Source organism: Suricata suricatta, chromosome 1, assembly GCF_006229205.1.
Source record: "Suricata suricatta isolate VVHF042 chromosome 1, meerkat_22Aug2017_6uvM2_HiC, whole genome shotgun sequence".
Taxonomy (NCBI): domain Eukaryota; kingdom Metazoa; phylum Chordata; class Mammalia; order Carnivora; family Herpestidae; genus Suricata; species Suricata suricatta.
The window spans coordinates 56,893,505-56,910,092 of record NC_043700.1 but is presented as its reverse complement, the minus strand read 5'-3'; the positions used below and the strand labels follow the sequence as shown (position 1 = coordinate 56,910,092).

Below are 16,588 nucleotides of genomic sequence, written 5' to 3'. Positions count from 1 at the left end.
ATCAAGTTATGACTTACTGCCATACCCAAAACAAACTACCATTTAGGGAATAAGTAAGCTAGTTAATATTTTTATGTCTATATCTACATATATCTAATTAAACCACTTTGAAGGGTATTAATGGTTAATCTAAAAGACCCCCTCACATCTTTCGGGATCTTAGTAACTGTTTATAGAAGCATATTAACAAATATTTCATTTAAGCAAGCTTACTAGGCACAGTCTTCAATTCTTCTGTAAGTTTTGTCAACTAGGAGGGTGGAGGTAAGCATCAGAGTAGACAAAGATGAGATGAAGACAATGGATGAACCAATGGACAAGACCTCTAATTCAATCTCTGTTGATCTACTGTTAGTGGTGTAATGGGCCTCTTTTTGCAGTTCTAACCATCCTAGCATCAAGGCGCATAAAACGCCTATACTTGGTACATGTAATCAACTGGGTGACGTGAAAGTAGCTGAAATTGCTTGAAACACCATGGCCTCAGTATTTTGAACTTCTAGGAATACACAGATATCTTAAGCTACAAACCATATTTTCTTAAAATGGCTTCTAGTTTTTGTGGAGACAAATGCAACATTGGTTCACTTCCTAGGACATCTGCGGACCTGTGTACCTATGACTATCAGTAAACAGAGTGAGACTTCTTCATGACTATCTTTACTATCTATCATACATCTAAATACATTGTAGACTATTACAAGAAATATAATTTGTGGGGTGCCCGGGTGGCTCAGTCGGTTAAGTATCTGACTCTTGATTTCTGCTCAGGTCATGAGCAGTTGTGAAATCGAGTCCCCAGTCTGCTTAAGATTCTCTCTTTGCTCCCAGTCTGCTTTTCCCCCAGTTGCATGCATATGCAATGAGCACTCTCTCACAAAAAAAAAAATTTAATTAAATTTAAAAAAGAAATATAACTAGTGGCTCATAATATAATTTTTCATTACAGAATGAAAAGCAGAGAGTGAAATTGATTTTAAAGTTTTTTAATGTTTATTTATTTTTGAGAGAGAGATAGACAGAGAGAGATAGAGACAGAGCATGAGTGGGGAAAGGGTGGAGAGAGAGGGAGACACAGAATCCAAAGCAGGCTCCAGGCTTCCGAGCTGTCAGCACAGAGCTAATGTGGGGCTCGGAATCACGAACCATGAGATCATGACCTGAGCTGAAGTCAGGCATTTAACCAACTGAGTCACTCAGGTGCCCTATTTTAATTTATTCCCCCAGAGTCACAGAACTCACCATCAAATTGACACTTTGTCCTGTCATAATCATCACTAAGCGGTCTGTGAGAATGCCAATGCACAAGTTCATCAAATTCTTTTTGTTTAACCAATGAAGTTACAATAGGATCATCACTATGAGACAAAAAGAAATATATGCATATTTTAAATTTCATGCTTCCAAAGAGAACACAGCACAGATTTCATTTTATAATATTTTTTACAAATCATAGCCACCTTTCCCCTTTCTGTAATATGATGTGGGTGTTGGAATCCAAAAAGCAGTTTGTTAAGTGCTTAAGAACCCAGAATCTACCCTACATGTCTAACAGTTGTGCCATCAACATCAACAAATATTCATTAATTAAATTTTTTTGATGTTTTATTTATTTTTGATACAGAGAGAGACACAGCATGAGAGGGGGAGGGTCAGAGAGAGAAGGAGACACAGAACCAGAAGCAGGCTCCAGGCTCCGAGCTAGCTGTCAGCACAAAGCCTGAGGCGGGGCTCCAACCCACAAACATGAGATCTGACCTTACAGAAAGTTGGAGGCTTAACCGACTGAGCCACCCAGGCGCCCCCAAATATTCATTAATTAATCGATTAATTAAAAACATCCAGCTGGAGTACTTTTTAAAGAAATGTTTATTTATTTATTTGGAGAGAGAAAACGAGAGCTGCATGTGTGCACACGCATTCGCAAAGGAGGGCAGAGAGAGGAAGAGAGAGAATCCCAAGCAGGATCTGTACAGCCCACACAGCCAGTTGCAAGGCTTGATCTTACCAACCATGAGATCATGACCTGAGCCAAAATCAAGAAGTCAAACACTTGACCAACGGGGCCACCCAGGCAACCCTCAGTTGGAGTAATCCTACTCTAAGATTAAAAACATGCTGATTTCGGGGCGCCTGGGTGGCTCAGTCGGTTAAGGGTCTGGCTTCGGCTCAGGTCATGATCTCATGGATCGTGGGTCATGATCTCACGGATCGTGGGTTGAGCCCCGCGTCGGGCTCTGTGCTGACAGCTCAGAGCCTGGAGCCTGCTTCGGATTCTGTATCTCGCTCTCTCTCTGACCCTCCCCTGCTTGCGCTGTCTCTCTCTCTGTCTCTCAAAAATAAATAAAAAACATTTTAAAAATTTAAATAAATAAATTAAATAAAAACATGTTGATTTTAACCTAGCTAAGATCAAAGACACTGATAAATTTGCTAGTAAGCTCATTAGGTATTACAAACACATATTGCATCTAATATATTCCATTTAATCTGTTGCACTTCATAGAATCTTTAATGAGTAAACCATCTATCCAATTATTTATTGAGACATTTTTGTTTTTATACCTCTTTAAGAAAGGCAAATCTGTCAAAATGTCACCAACAAACTTATCAACTAATTCACATGACATAGAAATAAAACCCAAATTAGGAATCTTTTCCTTGGAGGTATCTGTAAACAGGTAAAAAAAAAAAAATTAACACAATGTCAAATGTGAAACTTTCATAGAGGAATATTATATATCATTTTCTAAAACTTTACATTAAAAAGCATTTTTCATTGATTTTATTTACATTTATCAATTCCGGACCTTCCCATAAAGCTATTACCCATATTAAAACATTTTGCAACATAGTAGAGTGTAACGAAATACGCAGCCTTTAGGCACATAGGCAGGTAGATATGAAGGTAGAAAAATATATGTGTCCTATTTATTCTTTTTATTATCCCCTATTATAAGGAATTTGAATATGGAACTCTCACTCAGATATCTACTCTATAAATACTTTTAAGAAAACGAAATAAAAAAGAAGTTAGGAGAAAATATATGGATAATAAAATTTGATATCATTAAAGTATTTTCTTACATATTCTTTGATATCTATATATAGATGTATATATGGATATATGTATCTGTACATATACACATACATGTGATAGACACCATACATATCACATATATCCTATATATAATATTTAGCTAATAAATGCTTTTTTGTTAATATCTAGTTCATAATTCTTGGTAACCTGCTATTGCTGTGCCTGTTATCCCCTTGGTGTTCACTGTGCCTGTATTTGCCTGACATCTTCCTCCTACAAGTCTCTGCAACACTCTGACTGAGCACTTTTCTTCTTACAGCCATGTGAAGAAGGCTGGACGTGCTAAGTCTTCAGTGCCCCAGAGATAGCCTCCGCCAAAACTGCGACAAGAGTTTCAGGGTAAATGCCCCAGTCTCTTCAGGTGAGAGATCTCTGAGGTGGTTTATACACCATTCTAGGATTCTCAGTAAAATCTACCTGTACTTGCCCACAGTGGAAACCAGTAGCATGTCCTACATTGGTTTTGTTCTCTTCCTGATCTTACCTAACCACTCCCTTATTTGATCTTTCTGGGATCAATAAATTACTTGCCCTCAAGAGTGTGCGTCTGGTGAGGGGCACCTGGGTGGCTCAGTCAGTTGAGTGTCTGACTTCAGCTAAGGTTCATGATCCCACAGTTCGTGGGTTCGAGCCTTGCTTTAGGCTCTGTGTTGACAGCCTGGAGCCTTCTTTGGATTATGTGTCTCCCTCTCACTCTGCCTGTTCCCCATGTGCACTCTGTTTTTCTTTCTCTCTCTTGAAAATAAACACTTGAAAAATTAAAAAAAAATTAAGAGGCTTTGGTGAAACTCATCTGAACATAAAAGTATATATAATCTTCCCCCTATTTGGAAATATATTAATACATCCCAAATTCCCATTAGCTTTTCTTCTCATATTCCTTAGGGGGACATTTTATTCTTCCTGAATTCATCATATGGAAATATCTTCCATAATGCTATAATGATGGATAAATTAGTTGCTGTATTTCTAACAATGTTGAATTATTTCTTCATTCTTAAATGATATTTTAAGAATTATATGTAATTTCAGTATATTCTGATTTCTATCATTGTTATAGAGAAGTCTATTATAGACTAATTTTTGTTCTTTAACTCTTGTTCTTTTAAGATATTTAATTTTTCTATAATTTTACTATATTGTATCCAGTGCGTATATTTATCTATGAGTGTGTATGTGCATATGTTTAATTTACCCCGCTTGGGATTCATCATACATCCTCATATGTGCAATTCTTATCTTTCATCAATCCAGGCAATAGCCAGCCACGATCTCTTCAAATATGGTCTGCCTTACATTGGTTCATTCTTTCCTTCTGAATCTCCAAGTGAATGAAAGGCTTGACTTCTGTTATGTCTTCTTTTTCAACATATATTTTATATTGTTTTGTCTCTTATTTATTTTGTTTTCTTAAGTTTTTTCCAGCTTTATTGAGATGTAACTGTCATATAACATTGCATAAGCTTAAGATATACAACATGGTCATCTCTATTTTTAAGTGTAATTATTTTGATCTATTTCTAGTTCACACATTCCTTCAGTAATACCCAATCTTTTTAACCTATCCATTAATAATATTTTCATTTCTGCAACTTTGGTTACTTTATTTCTCATGTTTCAAATTTCACATTTTGTTTTTTAATCATTTTAAATACACATACAGTATATTCTACTTCTGATAATTATGAAATATGAAGTTCTAGTTCTGTAGTTTATTGTTTCTCTTAGCAGCTCATTTCCTCTGTTACTTTACAAATTTGTATTTGTACTCATATTTGGCAGAGTATGAGTAAAACCTGTATCCTCTAAAACCAGGCCTTATCATGTTTTCCCTCTACAGAGAATGCACCAGATTCTTCTGATCGCTTTAATTATCTGACTTAGAATTATCTTGACCTAACAGGGTCATTGAAACCCCAGGTTCTTGGGGAGATGGACTTATAATTAGAAGTTATCAGAGTAATTCATTTTGAATTACCCAGAGGTTAGTCTCTCCCTTTATTTTTGACTTCTGGAATCTCCCTTCAATTTTTTTTTTTTTTTTTTAGCTGTGATATACAAAAAGATGTTTGGTGTGTCTGACCAGCATTTCAATTGTTTCCCCAAAGAGATTTTTCACCTAATGGATACTGCCATATTGATAGACATGAAAGTCACATATAACTGGCTTTTTTTGGTAACTGACAACAATTAGTTACGAGCAAAACATAGAACTCTTCAAAATTATACTCATAGCACATCACCCCAATGATGCAGTGAAAGGTAAATTATTAAAATGCTTAGTGCCAGAAAACAATTTAGACCTGCAGTATTAAGTTAGTGGTGCATTCAAGACATTTTCAGAGATTTGAACTGTCTTTTCAAATTAATTTAGAGATTTATTACCTTTGATTGGTGATGGATTCTTTTTAAGAAAAGAAAGTTTTGTTGTTCTCAGAGGAAATGGCTTTCCAACAGAAAACTTTCTGACCAACTTTGACACAGTATTCCAGAGATCTTCATAATCCTTCATAATGGCACCTCCCAAATTCAAATGTAGGCCTATATAATATTTAAAAATACTAAATATTAAAAGTATTTCTATATATACAGAAGCACACATTTTTACTAAATTCATAGAGTTCTGAAATAATTCTCAAAGAGTGAAATTTTCAGTGAGTTCCACACTATACTTAAATGAATATAGTCCCTAATAAGATTATAGATTTTTAAATTATCTTGTTTTCTTATTGCTAAGTATTAATATTACAACTGTCTTAACTAACAATGACTGTGAATATCAATTTGATTAGGTTAAAAAAGGTTATGCCACATATAACTTTTACAACCAATAAAACTGAATAACGCTCATTTTTCAGAGATGAAAAAATTTTAGAGGGTTGCTAAATTTAAATGCAGTTAACTCAGTCCAATGTTTGCAAGGCATAGGAACCAAATTCTACAGATCAAAGAAGTTTCAATAATGTTCAGTTGGGGGAGGGTGCACCTGGGTGGCTCAGTTGGTTGAGCATCTGACTTGGGCTCGGGTCATGATCTCACAATTCACGAGTTCGAGCCCAGCATCAGGTTCTATGCTAACAGCTCAGAGCCTGGAGCCTGCTTTGGATTCTGTGTCTCCCTCTCTCTCTGCCCCTCCCCTGCTTGTGCTCTGTCTCTCTCAATATAAATAAAAACATTAAATAAATTTTTTAAAAAGTAATAATAATGTTCAGTGGGTTTATAGCTCTCTTAAAACATGTTTTATTTTTCTTTGGCTATTAAAAACAGTGGAAAATTTATTTTAAGAAAATAATTCAAAGAAAAAAATAAATTTTAATTTTTAAGTTTTTTTCCAAATATATAAATCAGCTTTATCTGTGGAAAAAAGTTAAAATTCCCTAAATATTTCATACTAATAGGTTGATTATACTAATTCGAGTAAATATTTTTAAATGTCATGCATATATTTAAATGAAAAATTCAACTGTTAAAATTATCTAGAAATGCCAAATATCCAAACATATTTTTTCTAAGAATACTTGTTGAGTATATTGCTAAATTTTTAAAAATATAACATTCATTCTGATTGCAACTAAATAAAACTATATACATGTATAAACAAAGATTGGAAGGAAAATAATTGCTATGTTATATGTTGGACATATAGGAAAATTATTTTGAAGTTTCAAATCCCTTATAATGTTTATCTCTGGAGGAAAGTACAGTTATTATAATATGTTAAGATGATACCTTCAACATTTTCATTTTCATAGTAAAAAGTGATATTCTTCAACAAAAGCTCATCACTTAAGTCAGAAAGGTGAATTAAATTCAGATTCCAAAGTTCAAAAATGTTCATATTACTTAGGATGAAATATTCACACCACTTTTTCTGAAAATTAGAATAAAACCAGGTCATTGTTGTATTAGTAATAAACTATACTACAACTTCTAACACGTCAATAATCCAATGAAAGGCAAGTTGGCAAAGTTCCTCCAATTCTTATTAATGTAAGACCTTTTAGGCTGCATAATGATGAACGCTTTATATCTAAGAAGACTGGATCATAAAATAAAATGAAACTGACCAAAAAATTAATTCAGCATCATTCTTTATTCTGAATCATAGAAATCTGTATTTGACTCAATACAATTTTTTCTCAAGCTAATCCACAGGTATAGTCCCAATGCTACAGAAATACTTCTGTTTTCAAATGTGCCTCTGTTCTTTACTGAGGTTTTAATGTTTTCCAATTTTACTTTCAGGTCAAAAGAGGATTTAAAATACAACATTTGATTGTTCAGGGAAAGATGCTGAATCCTTCAAACTCAAAGATTCCCTTCCACCTACCTTGGTGTGTTCCCGTGGAGTTTATGATAGTGAGGCTATCTTCATGCCTGACACAGGCAGAATGGCCACGCTTAGTTCAGAGTTGAGAAGACATGAATAGACAACCTCAGTGAATGAAAGCCTAGTTATCTTTTCAGTGAATGATAGCTTGTGGGGAATAAAGTTCAGTAGGGGGAAAACCAAGTCTTCTCTGCTCCACACTCCCTCAATGATAAAACCAAACACTTTCCAAATGTGAACAATTTATTTATCTATATTGAGGTGGAAATTAAACCCAGAATTATCCAATAGAAATGTAACATGGGCAAGGAGCATATATCATTCTAAATTTTCTAGAAGTCACGTTAAAAAAAACAAGCAAAATTAATTTGTTGATCTAACACAATATATCCAAAAATGTTATCATTTAAATGTGTAATCAAGGTAAAAATATTAACAGAATAGTTGATACAGTTTTCATACTAAGTTCTTTTGAAATCTGGTGTTTTCTTTAGGCTTAGAGGACTTCTCAATTCAGACCATCCACATTTCAAATGCTCAATATCCACTTGTGGCTATAGGCTACTGCTTTGAACAACTTCGCTTTGACCAGATAAGTCAGGGAGCCTGCCCAAGGTTCATGAGAAATCTTAAATATCAAATTAGGGGCCTCCTACCTATAGTGTAGTTTAAACAATAAAATATACTAAAGAGCCATAAAACAGTAGTTCTCAAACCTCAGCATATTCCTCACATGGAAAGATTTCCAGATAAAACACAGATTACTAGGCATCACCCCCAGAGACTGATTTAGTAGTTCTGGGGTAAAGCCTAAGAATTTGCACTTCTAACAAGTTCCCGGGTGATGCTGATGCTGTTTGTCAAGGGAACCATACTTGGGAAACCACTGTCATGTAAGCTTCTCCCACCCTAATCCTTTCACATAATACTACTGAATAAACAGTAATGTGCGAAAATAGTATAGCAAATATTCCTCATGTTATACACCTCATAGAATAAGTGCCTCCATGTGGACTCCAAGTGTCAAGATCTGAGTAAACATGAAACTCTCCCTTCAGTTTGCTTAGTTGCTTTCCCCAGAGGCCTCAGAAGATGCCTTTCATTGTGAACATTTTAGAGGCTACCTGAATTTACATTTGCGGCCACTGGGCGCTACCAAAGTGAAGCCTGGAGAATAGAAAAGAACAGAGGGATGTTTGACTATGAGATAATCAGCATATCAAGAGAGCAAAGGATGGTAGGAAGGGCACAGATATGGAGGCTGGAGAGAGATGACTTTAGCTCCAACTTTGATCACTCAGTTGTGCTAATGGGTCACTTAGCCTTTCTGAGCCCAAGTTTTTCATTTGTAAAATGAGGATATAAGAGGAGTACTATAATTATTATTATATCTTAATGGGGTAATATAGGTAAAGTACACACATATATCTGGTGCAAAACAACTAGTAGCTATTCCTATCTTGCCCAGCAATCCATGCCATCCTAACTAAAGAATGATGCATTCAACCAATCAAAACCACAAAGTCCTGCAGAGTCATCTTAGAACATTCCACAATTTATAAAGACTTTGTAGTATCCTTTTCACCTAATGACCATTGTCCATAAAACAAAATGCTTATAAAACTCTATAAATGAGAGGTGCTTGGTGGCTCAGTCGGGTAAGCATTCAATGCTTGATTTTGGCTCAGATCATGATCTCATAGTTCTTGTGGGTCTGTGTGCTGACAGCATGGAGCCTGCTTGGGATTCTCTCCTTCTCTTTCTCTCTCTCAAAATAAATAAATAAACCTTTAAAAAAATACCTGGAGCTAAGTTCCCCAATGGGACTTGAGATATAGGAAAATATTTTCTCCCCCAGCATCAGCAGAACCACATAATATTCTGTTCACCACAACACAAAACCTTTTAACACTTCTGTTAGAGCAGTTGTAAATGTCCACAAAAAACTAACTTAGATAAACAACCACTGTATCTTTCTGTTTCTTAACTTTAATTGTTGATCCTACATCCTTTTTGTTATTTTAATAAATATAATCTAAGCACTACGAAGTAAAAACAGTCCAATTCAATTACTTCCTAGTCATACTCAGATCAATTCCCTTCATGAGTCTCCTCTGCATCTCCAATGCCAGGCTTTGACGTGAGTGTTTACACATGTGTCATCCTCATTTCATGAAAAAAAAAGTGGGGGGTGCCCACCACACAGCATGGTTGTCTCCAGTATTCTACACCGTATTCGCTGTACTCTACACGGGCAATAGACCCAGGTCTCTTGAGTCGAGCTCAAATGGTCAGTGGTCATAGACTAGCCTCCAGCTGGTTCCATGAAACTCATAGTCTACTAAAACACAGTCCTCAAATTTAGAGGGTTTTCCCCCATGTCACTGCCCACTTAAATCCCTCATCTGGCTTCTAAGGACTCTGTGAGGAATCACAGGTTCTCCTTCCCTCTCGATCAACTAGCATGACTCATTCAGAGCCTACAGAAACTTTCAGATGCCTTCCCTCAGGAAATGCAGGAACCATTTCCCACACTTTCATGCCTAGACAAACACTGCATTTTCCAGACAAGTACCCTGGCACATACAGACACAGGTGTCCTAGGTAAGGCTAACTTTCTCCCAATCTCTATCCTGGGAACTAAATCTCTGTATGCACAGACCTCTGAAACTTTAGGAAGATTCTATCATGCCCATCCCACCCCACTCATGGTTACTATTCATTTATTCTCCAACTCTCTCCCCCTCCTCAGCTCAGTTATGAGGGAGGTGTGGTGGGGGCAGAAGATGGTAACTGTCTTTTTAAATAATATTTGTTATAGATAGACCAATAATTATTGTTATTTCAAAAAGCAGGAAATTTGACTTTTTCCCCCAATCCCTAAAGTAAGGGCACTTGACAGTCTAGCTAGAGATTGGGGTTGTAAAGTGGGAGGTTATGCAGAAAAGAACTTATTGCAGGAGATTTCCACCTGATCAAATTCAGAGAGTTCATGAACTTGGGTCAGAAAATTGTATTTTTATTTTTGCTAACCTGTAGTACAGCAAAAATCTGTATTTTCAATTATAAACCTAGATGACATATCATATCCCTAGGCAGTAGCTGGCATGTTGGCACCAGTAGATATAACGATATTCTCACATTATATTACAAGTACTTCAAACATCAGAGATATTGTTTACACTTATCATACGCTGAAAGTATAGCCTCATGAGGTAACAAGGAAGCATATTGCCACATCACAAATGTATGTTTTAATATGTTTACAGGTGTATTTTAATATAACTGATTTCCTTATAATCCTAAATACCTTATTTTATGCATTTATATTATTCTGAGGCAGGGAGAATTCCCTTCATAGAATTCATCACATAGCCATAGGGACCCCCAGCAAAAAAAAAAAAAAAAAAGGTTAAGAATAAATAATCCTTCTCAGGTCATTCCGACACACTTGTTTGCTGAGAATGGGAAAGTAAGCAGTGAGGGACATGGATGCAAATTCTGATTCCTCCCTCGTAACATCACTCCCCTTGCAATCATAATAGATAAAAGCTGATCATCCTTCCACATACAGTTTTACCTCAGAATTGAGAAGTAAAGGTCGTGTTACCGAAATCTACTCTCCCTCTCTGTCCAGGTTTTGCTCCTCTAAGAAACAGACCTTGAGACTCAACTTCAGGTAATACAGTTTATTTGGGAGTGATTGCAAGAAACACCAGCCAGGGAATACAGAACTGAGACAGGAAAGAAAAGAAACCAGTGAAGGTTACGTTATCCAACCCATGACCACTGGGGACTACTGGAACTTAATTCCCCTGGGGAATTCTGGGAGATGGTGGAGAGTATATTTCAGTTATCTCCATCTGTATACAAGGAAGCTGAGGTCTTCATCCACCAACTGCTCATCTGTCATTGGTGGAGGGCATGAGAGGCATAAGCATCCAAGCATTTCAGATCAAGAAAATAAAACCTTCAGGCAGAGCGTTGCAGACAGTTATAGTAAGATGGAAAAGTAGGTGAATGGGAGACATCAATAAGAAAACAATAATAGTGTCTGCCACATTCCACGATGAATACTTCCTCACTCCCACCTGTTTATAAAGCTTTTAACTTTGTGTAATGATCCTTCACACGTCTTTACTGATCACATCAGGACCTCCAGTTCTATAGCTCCTCTACTTTCTCCTTATCCAATAGAGTCCATTTGGTTTGTCTCCATGAAACTTTGTTTTCTAGTCTATCATTTTTACTACCTTCTCAAAAAGATACTAAAATCTCTTTTCCTTTTTATTCTTTTCCATCAAACTGTATAGATCCATGAATAGCTTCTTTGTACCTAAATTATCTTGTCCCTTTTTTCCATACCATCTGATCAGTTGCTTTCCTTGTGCCTATGCCCATGTTGTTGAGACTACTGGAAAAAGAATATCATACAATGACACATACTTATGCCATTATAATTGTTTTGTCAAAGACTTCAAATAAGACTTCAAAAGTGCTAGGCAGGACAGAATGGTTTCTCTCCATTTCTCAGTATAGTTTATTCCCCTAAGATCCCTAATAAATATTTCCAAAATATTTCCTGGTTCTCAAACTTCTGGGTTTGCTTCCTTGCCACAACATTCAGCATATGACTTTGTCTCCTACTTCACAAAGAAAATTAAACCAGCACATAAGAACAAAGTTATCCTCCAACTTCCATCACAGCCAATGTTGCACTGTTCTTTCCCTGTTGTCTCCTAGAAGAACAGCCATATCTCTCCTTCTGTATAAGAACGTACTCTAGATCCTATCCCCTCCCATCTTACTTTCCTTGTGTTTTCATCCTATCCTCTTAATTTTTATGATCACCATTTAAATATGCCCAATCTTTGCCATTTTAAAAACATCCCTAATTGACCCACTTTCCTATCCAGTTTTATCCTGTGTCACTTCCCTTATTCTCACCTCTTACATATAAACTTGTTTATTTTATTATTGAACCCACTCTACCATAGATTTTTGCTTCTCTCCATTAATATGTCTCTCAATTATAGTCACCAGTGAGTCCTATGTCATTACTATTATTTTCGGTCCTCAACCTTCATAGTATTTGGTACTATTACCTACAACCCTTTTAAAAAGCCCAGTTCCTTTGACCTTCACGACAATCTACTGTCAGCTTTCTGCTCTATTCATCTAAGCAGCTCCGTCTCAGTGCCTTTTGCCAATGTCTCAATCTATCCCTAACCATTGAATATTGGAGTATCTCAGGTCTCTGTCCTAGGCACTCTTGTCTTTCCCAAAATAATTTTATCCACCACCATGGCATTAATTAACATCCATAGGTTAGTGATTCCCAATTCTTTTCCTCCAACTTATTCCACTCCACTAAGCTCCAAACCAGTATTTCAAATTGTCTACTAGATATCTCCATTTGGATATTTCACTGGCATCTTAAACTCAGTATTTCCAAAACTGAACTCAATGATCTTCCTCTACGATTATCCTTCATACAATGATATTGTCCCCACAAATGCTCCAGCCAGAGATCTGGAGTCACTTGACTCCTCCCTTTCCCTCATGCCCACACTAAACTTGTTAAAGATTATTCCGTAAATAATTCTTGAAATTGCCTACTGCTATTCATCCCTACTTACCAGTCCCTATTATCATTAACACATATATGAACTGAGGTAACAGGCACCTAAATGATTTCCCCAAATCCAACTTTACCTCCTCAATGCACTCTCTTCCTGCATTGCAAGTCAAAGAAACTTTTCTAACTGGAAGTGCCATTCATCTGCTTAAAATCATTCCATTGGTTCTCATTGTGCTTATGACCAAGTTAAATCTTCATTCTCTTCACAGGACCTATACAGTCCTAAATGATTTGTCACCCATCTCTTCAGCTTTATCACCTTCTCTTCATCTTTCCATTCCAGTTCTACAAGTTGTATTTCAGTTCCTTGATCATGACATTGTCAGGATGATCCCACATGCTGTTTTATCTCCTAGAATCCAGTGCTCTTCCTCTCTCCAACTTGCTAACCCTTAACTCACGCTTCAAGATTTGCATTACTTCCCTTCATTTCTTAAAAGAAGCCATCCTTTTATAACTGAATTGAAACTTTTATCATCAGACTCTAAAGTATCCTGTAGTTCCTCCTTAATATTAACTTTAAAAAATTCAGTACCTGTCTTCCTACAAAAACTATTTGTAGTTCTATTGGGGTGAGATGGGTAAATATATTCTTATTTTTCTCATTGTATCCTCAGTGATTCATGCAATGCATATGAATTATATAAATATTTTTGAACCAGCTTACTAATTGATTGGTTCTAAAATACTTTTTTTGAACATTTTGACTGTGTCAAGATTCTTTAAAAATTTCCCATTTAGATTGATCCACAAATCCCACTTCTGGGCATGAAGTCTAAGTCAATATCCCGAAATCAAAGGAAAAGGCTTACACTCAAAAAACCAGGAGAATAGCAGCATTTATAATATAATAATTACAACCCTCTTAATATTCCACAATATAAGAATGGGTGAATAAACCATGGTACATCCATTAAAAAAGTAGTAGCCATTAAAAAGTGCTAACCAAGAGTATGAAAGGAAACTTTTAAAAATATGTGAAAAGAAAATGTCATTTACAAATATGAATATGTATATTCATTCCAATGTCTCAAACAATAAAAAATAATAACAGAAAGATTTATTCATTTAAAATTAAGAGAATAAACCAAAATAGCAATAGTTATTGACTTGAACAATGGGTAACTGGGTAAGTTTTTCTTCTGTTTTTGCTATTTTCCTAAAGTATACAAATGTTCTTTAAGTAATATCTATAATGGACAAAAATAACTATTACATTTATATCTTTAACTCCTCTCAAGAGCAGAATACGATGGTTACCAATCTCATATAGTTAATAACACAAAAACCTGATCTTGACAGAAATTAGAAGGAAAATAGGGAGTTTTTTTCTTAGATTGGATGTAGAGCATGCTGTGTGTTATTACTACCAAACAGAGTTGTTGAAATTAGCAAGAAAGTGACTTAGGCCATTAAACCTTTAAGGTCCCCAAAGGGCTGACATTATTCCCTTTTAAATCTGTTTGGAAGGTGACTATGGTTTGTTTATATCAAACAATTGAAACAAAAAGTAAACACACTGATAAAAAGCACATTTACCATTTTTAAGAAAGTCTGAATGTTCTTAGTCCAATTGGAAGTGATGAATCTAGCACAGGTCCTTTGAGAAAGAGGCAAGTGGAGTAGAAAAACCACACTAAGACAATGCAGTTTACACAAATCTTCCATCTCTTGCATGTTTAAGCAATTACTTTCCACCTGAATAAAATAAAGAAGGCAAAATAGACACCAACAGGCTGTGAAATGCATGTAGCACCATGAAGATCGGCAGCCACATTTTCCTGTGTAGGAATCACACTTTATTATATTCTTAACTCTATGTCTTGGAGCTTTTTTCTTCATACATAAATTTGACTGCATATAAAATACAGAAGTCAGGTAAGGGGACAGGGAACTGCTAGCTCAAGAGCAGTTTGCATAAAGCATTCATTAGTATTTGTAGTTAAGCCTCACTTTAGGTGAGCTGACCCAGAAGCTAATGATCCCATAGGATTTTACACTGATAGAGCCATACTTTAAATGCCCTATTCTATCTAAAGAGTCATACTTTAATTTTTTGTAATGTTTTTATTTATTTTTGAGATAGAGAGACAGAGCAAGCGAGGAAGGGCAGAGAGAGAGAGAGGGAGACACAGGATCAGAAGCAGGCTCCAGGCTCTGAGCTGTCAGCACAGATCCCAACGTGGGACTTGAACTCATGAATCTTGAGATCATGACCTGAACCAAAGTTCGATGCTCAACCAACTGAGCCACCTAGGCGCCCCTAAGGCATCATACTTTAAAAGTTAACACTGTACATTACCAGAGTGAATTAACCAGAGCACATCTAAAAAACTTACTCAATTAGAAGAAAAAGTGTGAAAAAATGGGCATATTTAACATAATAGAATAACCTCCAATTCATCTTCAAATGCTTGCAGGGATGTCAGTAAAGCAAAACTAAGGCTTCGTTCGGAGTGCCTCCAGCAGGCCAAATAGAGAGTCTCATAGTTAGAGAAGTTCCAAAGATATACACTGATACACTCAGTTTGGTATCATGTTTGTGATAATAATTTAAAATGTCATGCCCAATCATGTAAAAAATATTTTACTAAAAATATAATCAAGTAGATATTGGCAAACCAAATATAAAGGATGCTAGATAAAATGTTATAAGCCCTGTTCATTTTTGAGAGTGTACAAAACAGCTACAAAATGATTGGTTTATCTTTAATAAAAACCTTCAAGCAAGAATGCCCCCCCAGTCATGTTGTATACAAAATAATGTGTGTACACACGTGTGTGTGTACATGTGCATATGTACACACACACACACACACACACACACATATATATATATATATATATATATATATATATATATATATATGTAGAGAGGACTATATACTGGAGAGCAAATCCATACTGGCCAGCAGATTCTTAAGGGACTCTATCCACCACAAAGAAGTTTAACACCTTTAGGGGGCACCTGGGTAGCTCAGTGGGTTAAGCATCCAACTTCGGCTCATGTCATGATCTCACATTTCATGAGTTCAAGCCCCACACTGGGCTGTGTGCTGACAGCTCAGAGCTTGGAGCCTGTTTCAGATTCTACGTCTCCCTCTCTCTCCATCTCTCCCCCAACTTGTTCTCTCTCTCTCTTTCTCTCAAAAATAAATATTTTTTTAATTTAATAAATTAAAATTAAATTTAAAAAAACGTTTAAGACCTTTAGTATTTCTCTAGCAAGGACGGCACTAAGACACTACAATGACAATGTTCTTTCTAAAGACAGTTTGGTATTATGGAACTTGAACAAAACACCCATGGGTTCAGTTCACACTGCTATTTAATTGAGGAATGTTTCCTGGACTATTTGAACCTCAAGTGTTTGCATGGGTGAAATGGGAATAACAATACCTCCACTGAAATGCTGTTGTGAGTATATAAAGGCACAAGGCACACAGCCCAGGTCATTATAATGTAAGCTCTCACTGAGGTCTAATTTCCCTTCTTATTCTCCCTTCTTCGGGATGAT

General features: G+C 36.0%; 1 protein-coding gene across 5 annotated transcripts in view; it reads right to left on the bottom strand.

Moving 5' to 3' along the window:
* The window catches only part of LOC115291555 (probable ATP-dependent RNA helicase DDX60), a 101,725-nt gene that overhangs the window by 70,861 nt on the left and 14,276 nt on the right, over positions 1-16,588 (bottom strand). For all 5 annotated transcript variants that reach the window (XM_029939044.1, XM_029939075.1, XM_029939061.1 and 2 more), the window contains 5 exons: positions 14,611-14,769; positions 6,830-6,971; positions 5,486-5,641; positions 2,566-2,671; positions 1,243-1,358 (listed from right to left, as the gene is read on the bottom strand). In XM_029939044.1, coding sequence (XP_029794904.1) covers positions 1,243-1,358; positions 2,566-2,671; positions 5,486-5,641; positions 6,830-6,971; positions 14,611-14,769 — 679 coding nt within the window. The remainder of the gene's footprint in view (positions 1-1,242; positions 1,359-2,565; positions 2,672-5,485; positions 5,642-6,829; positions 6,972-14,610; positions 14,770-16,588) is intronic.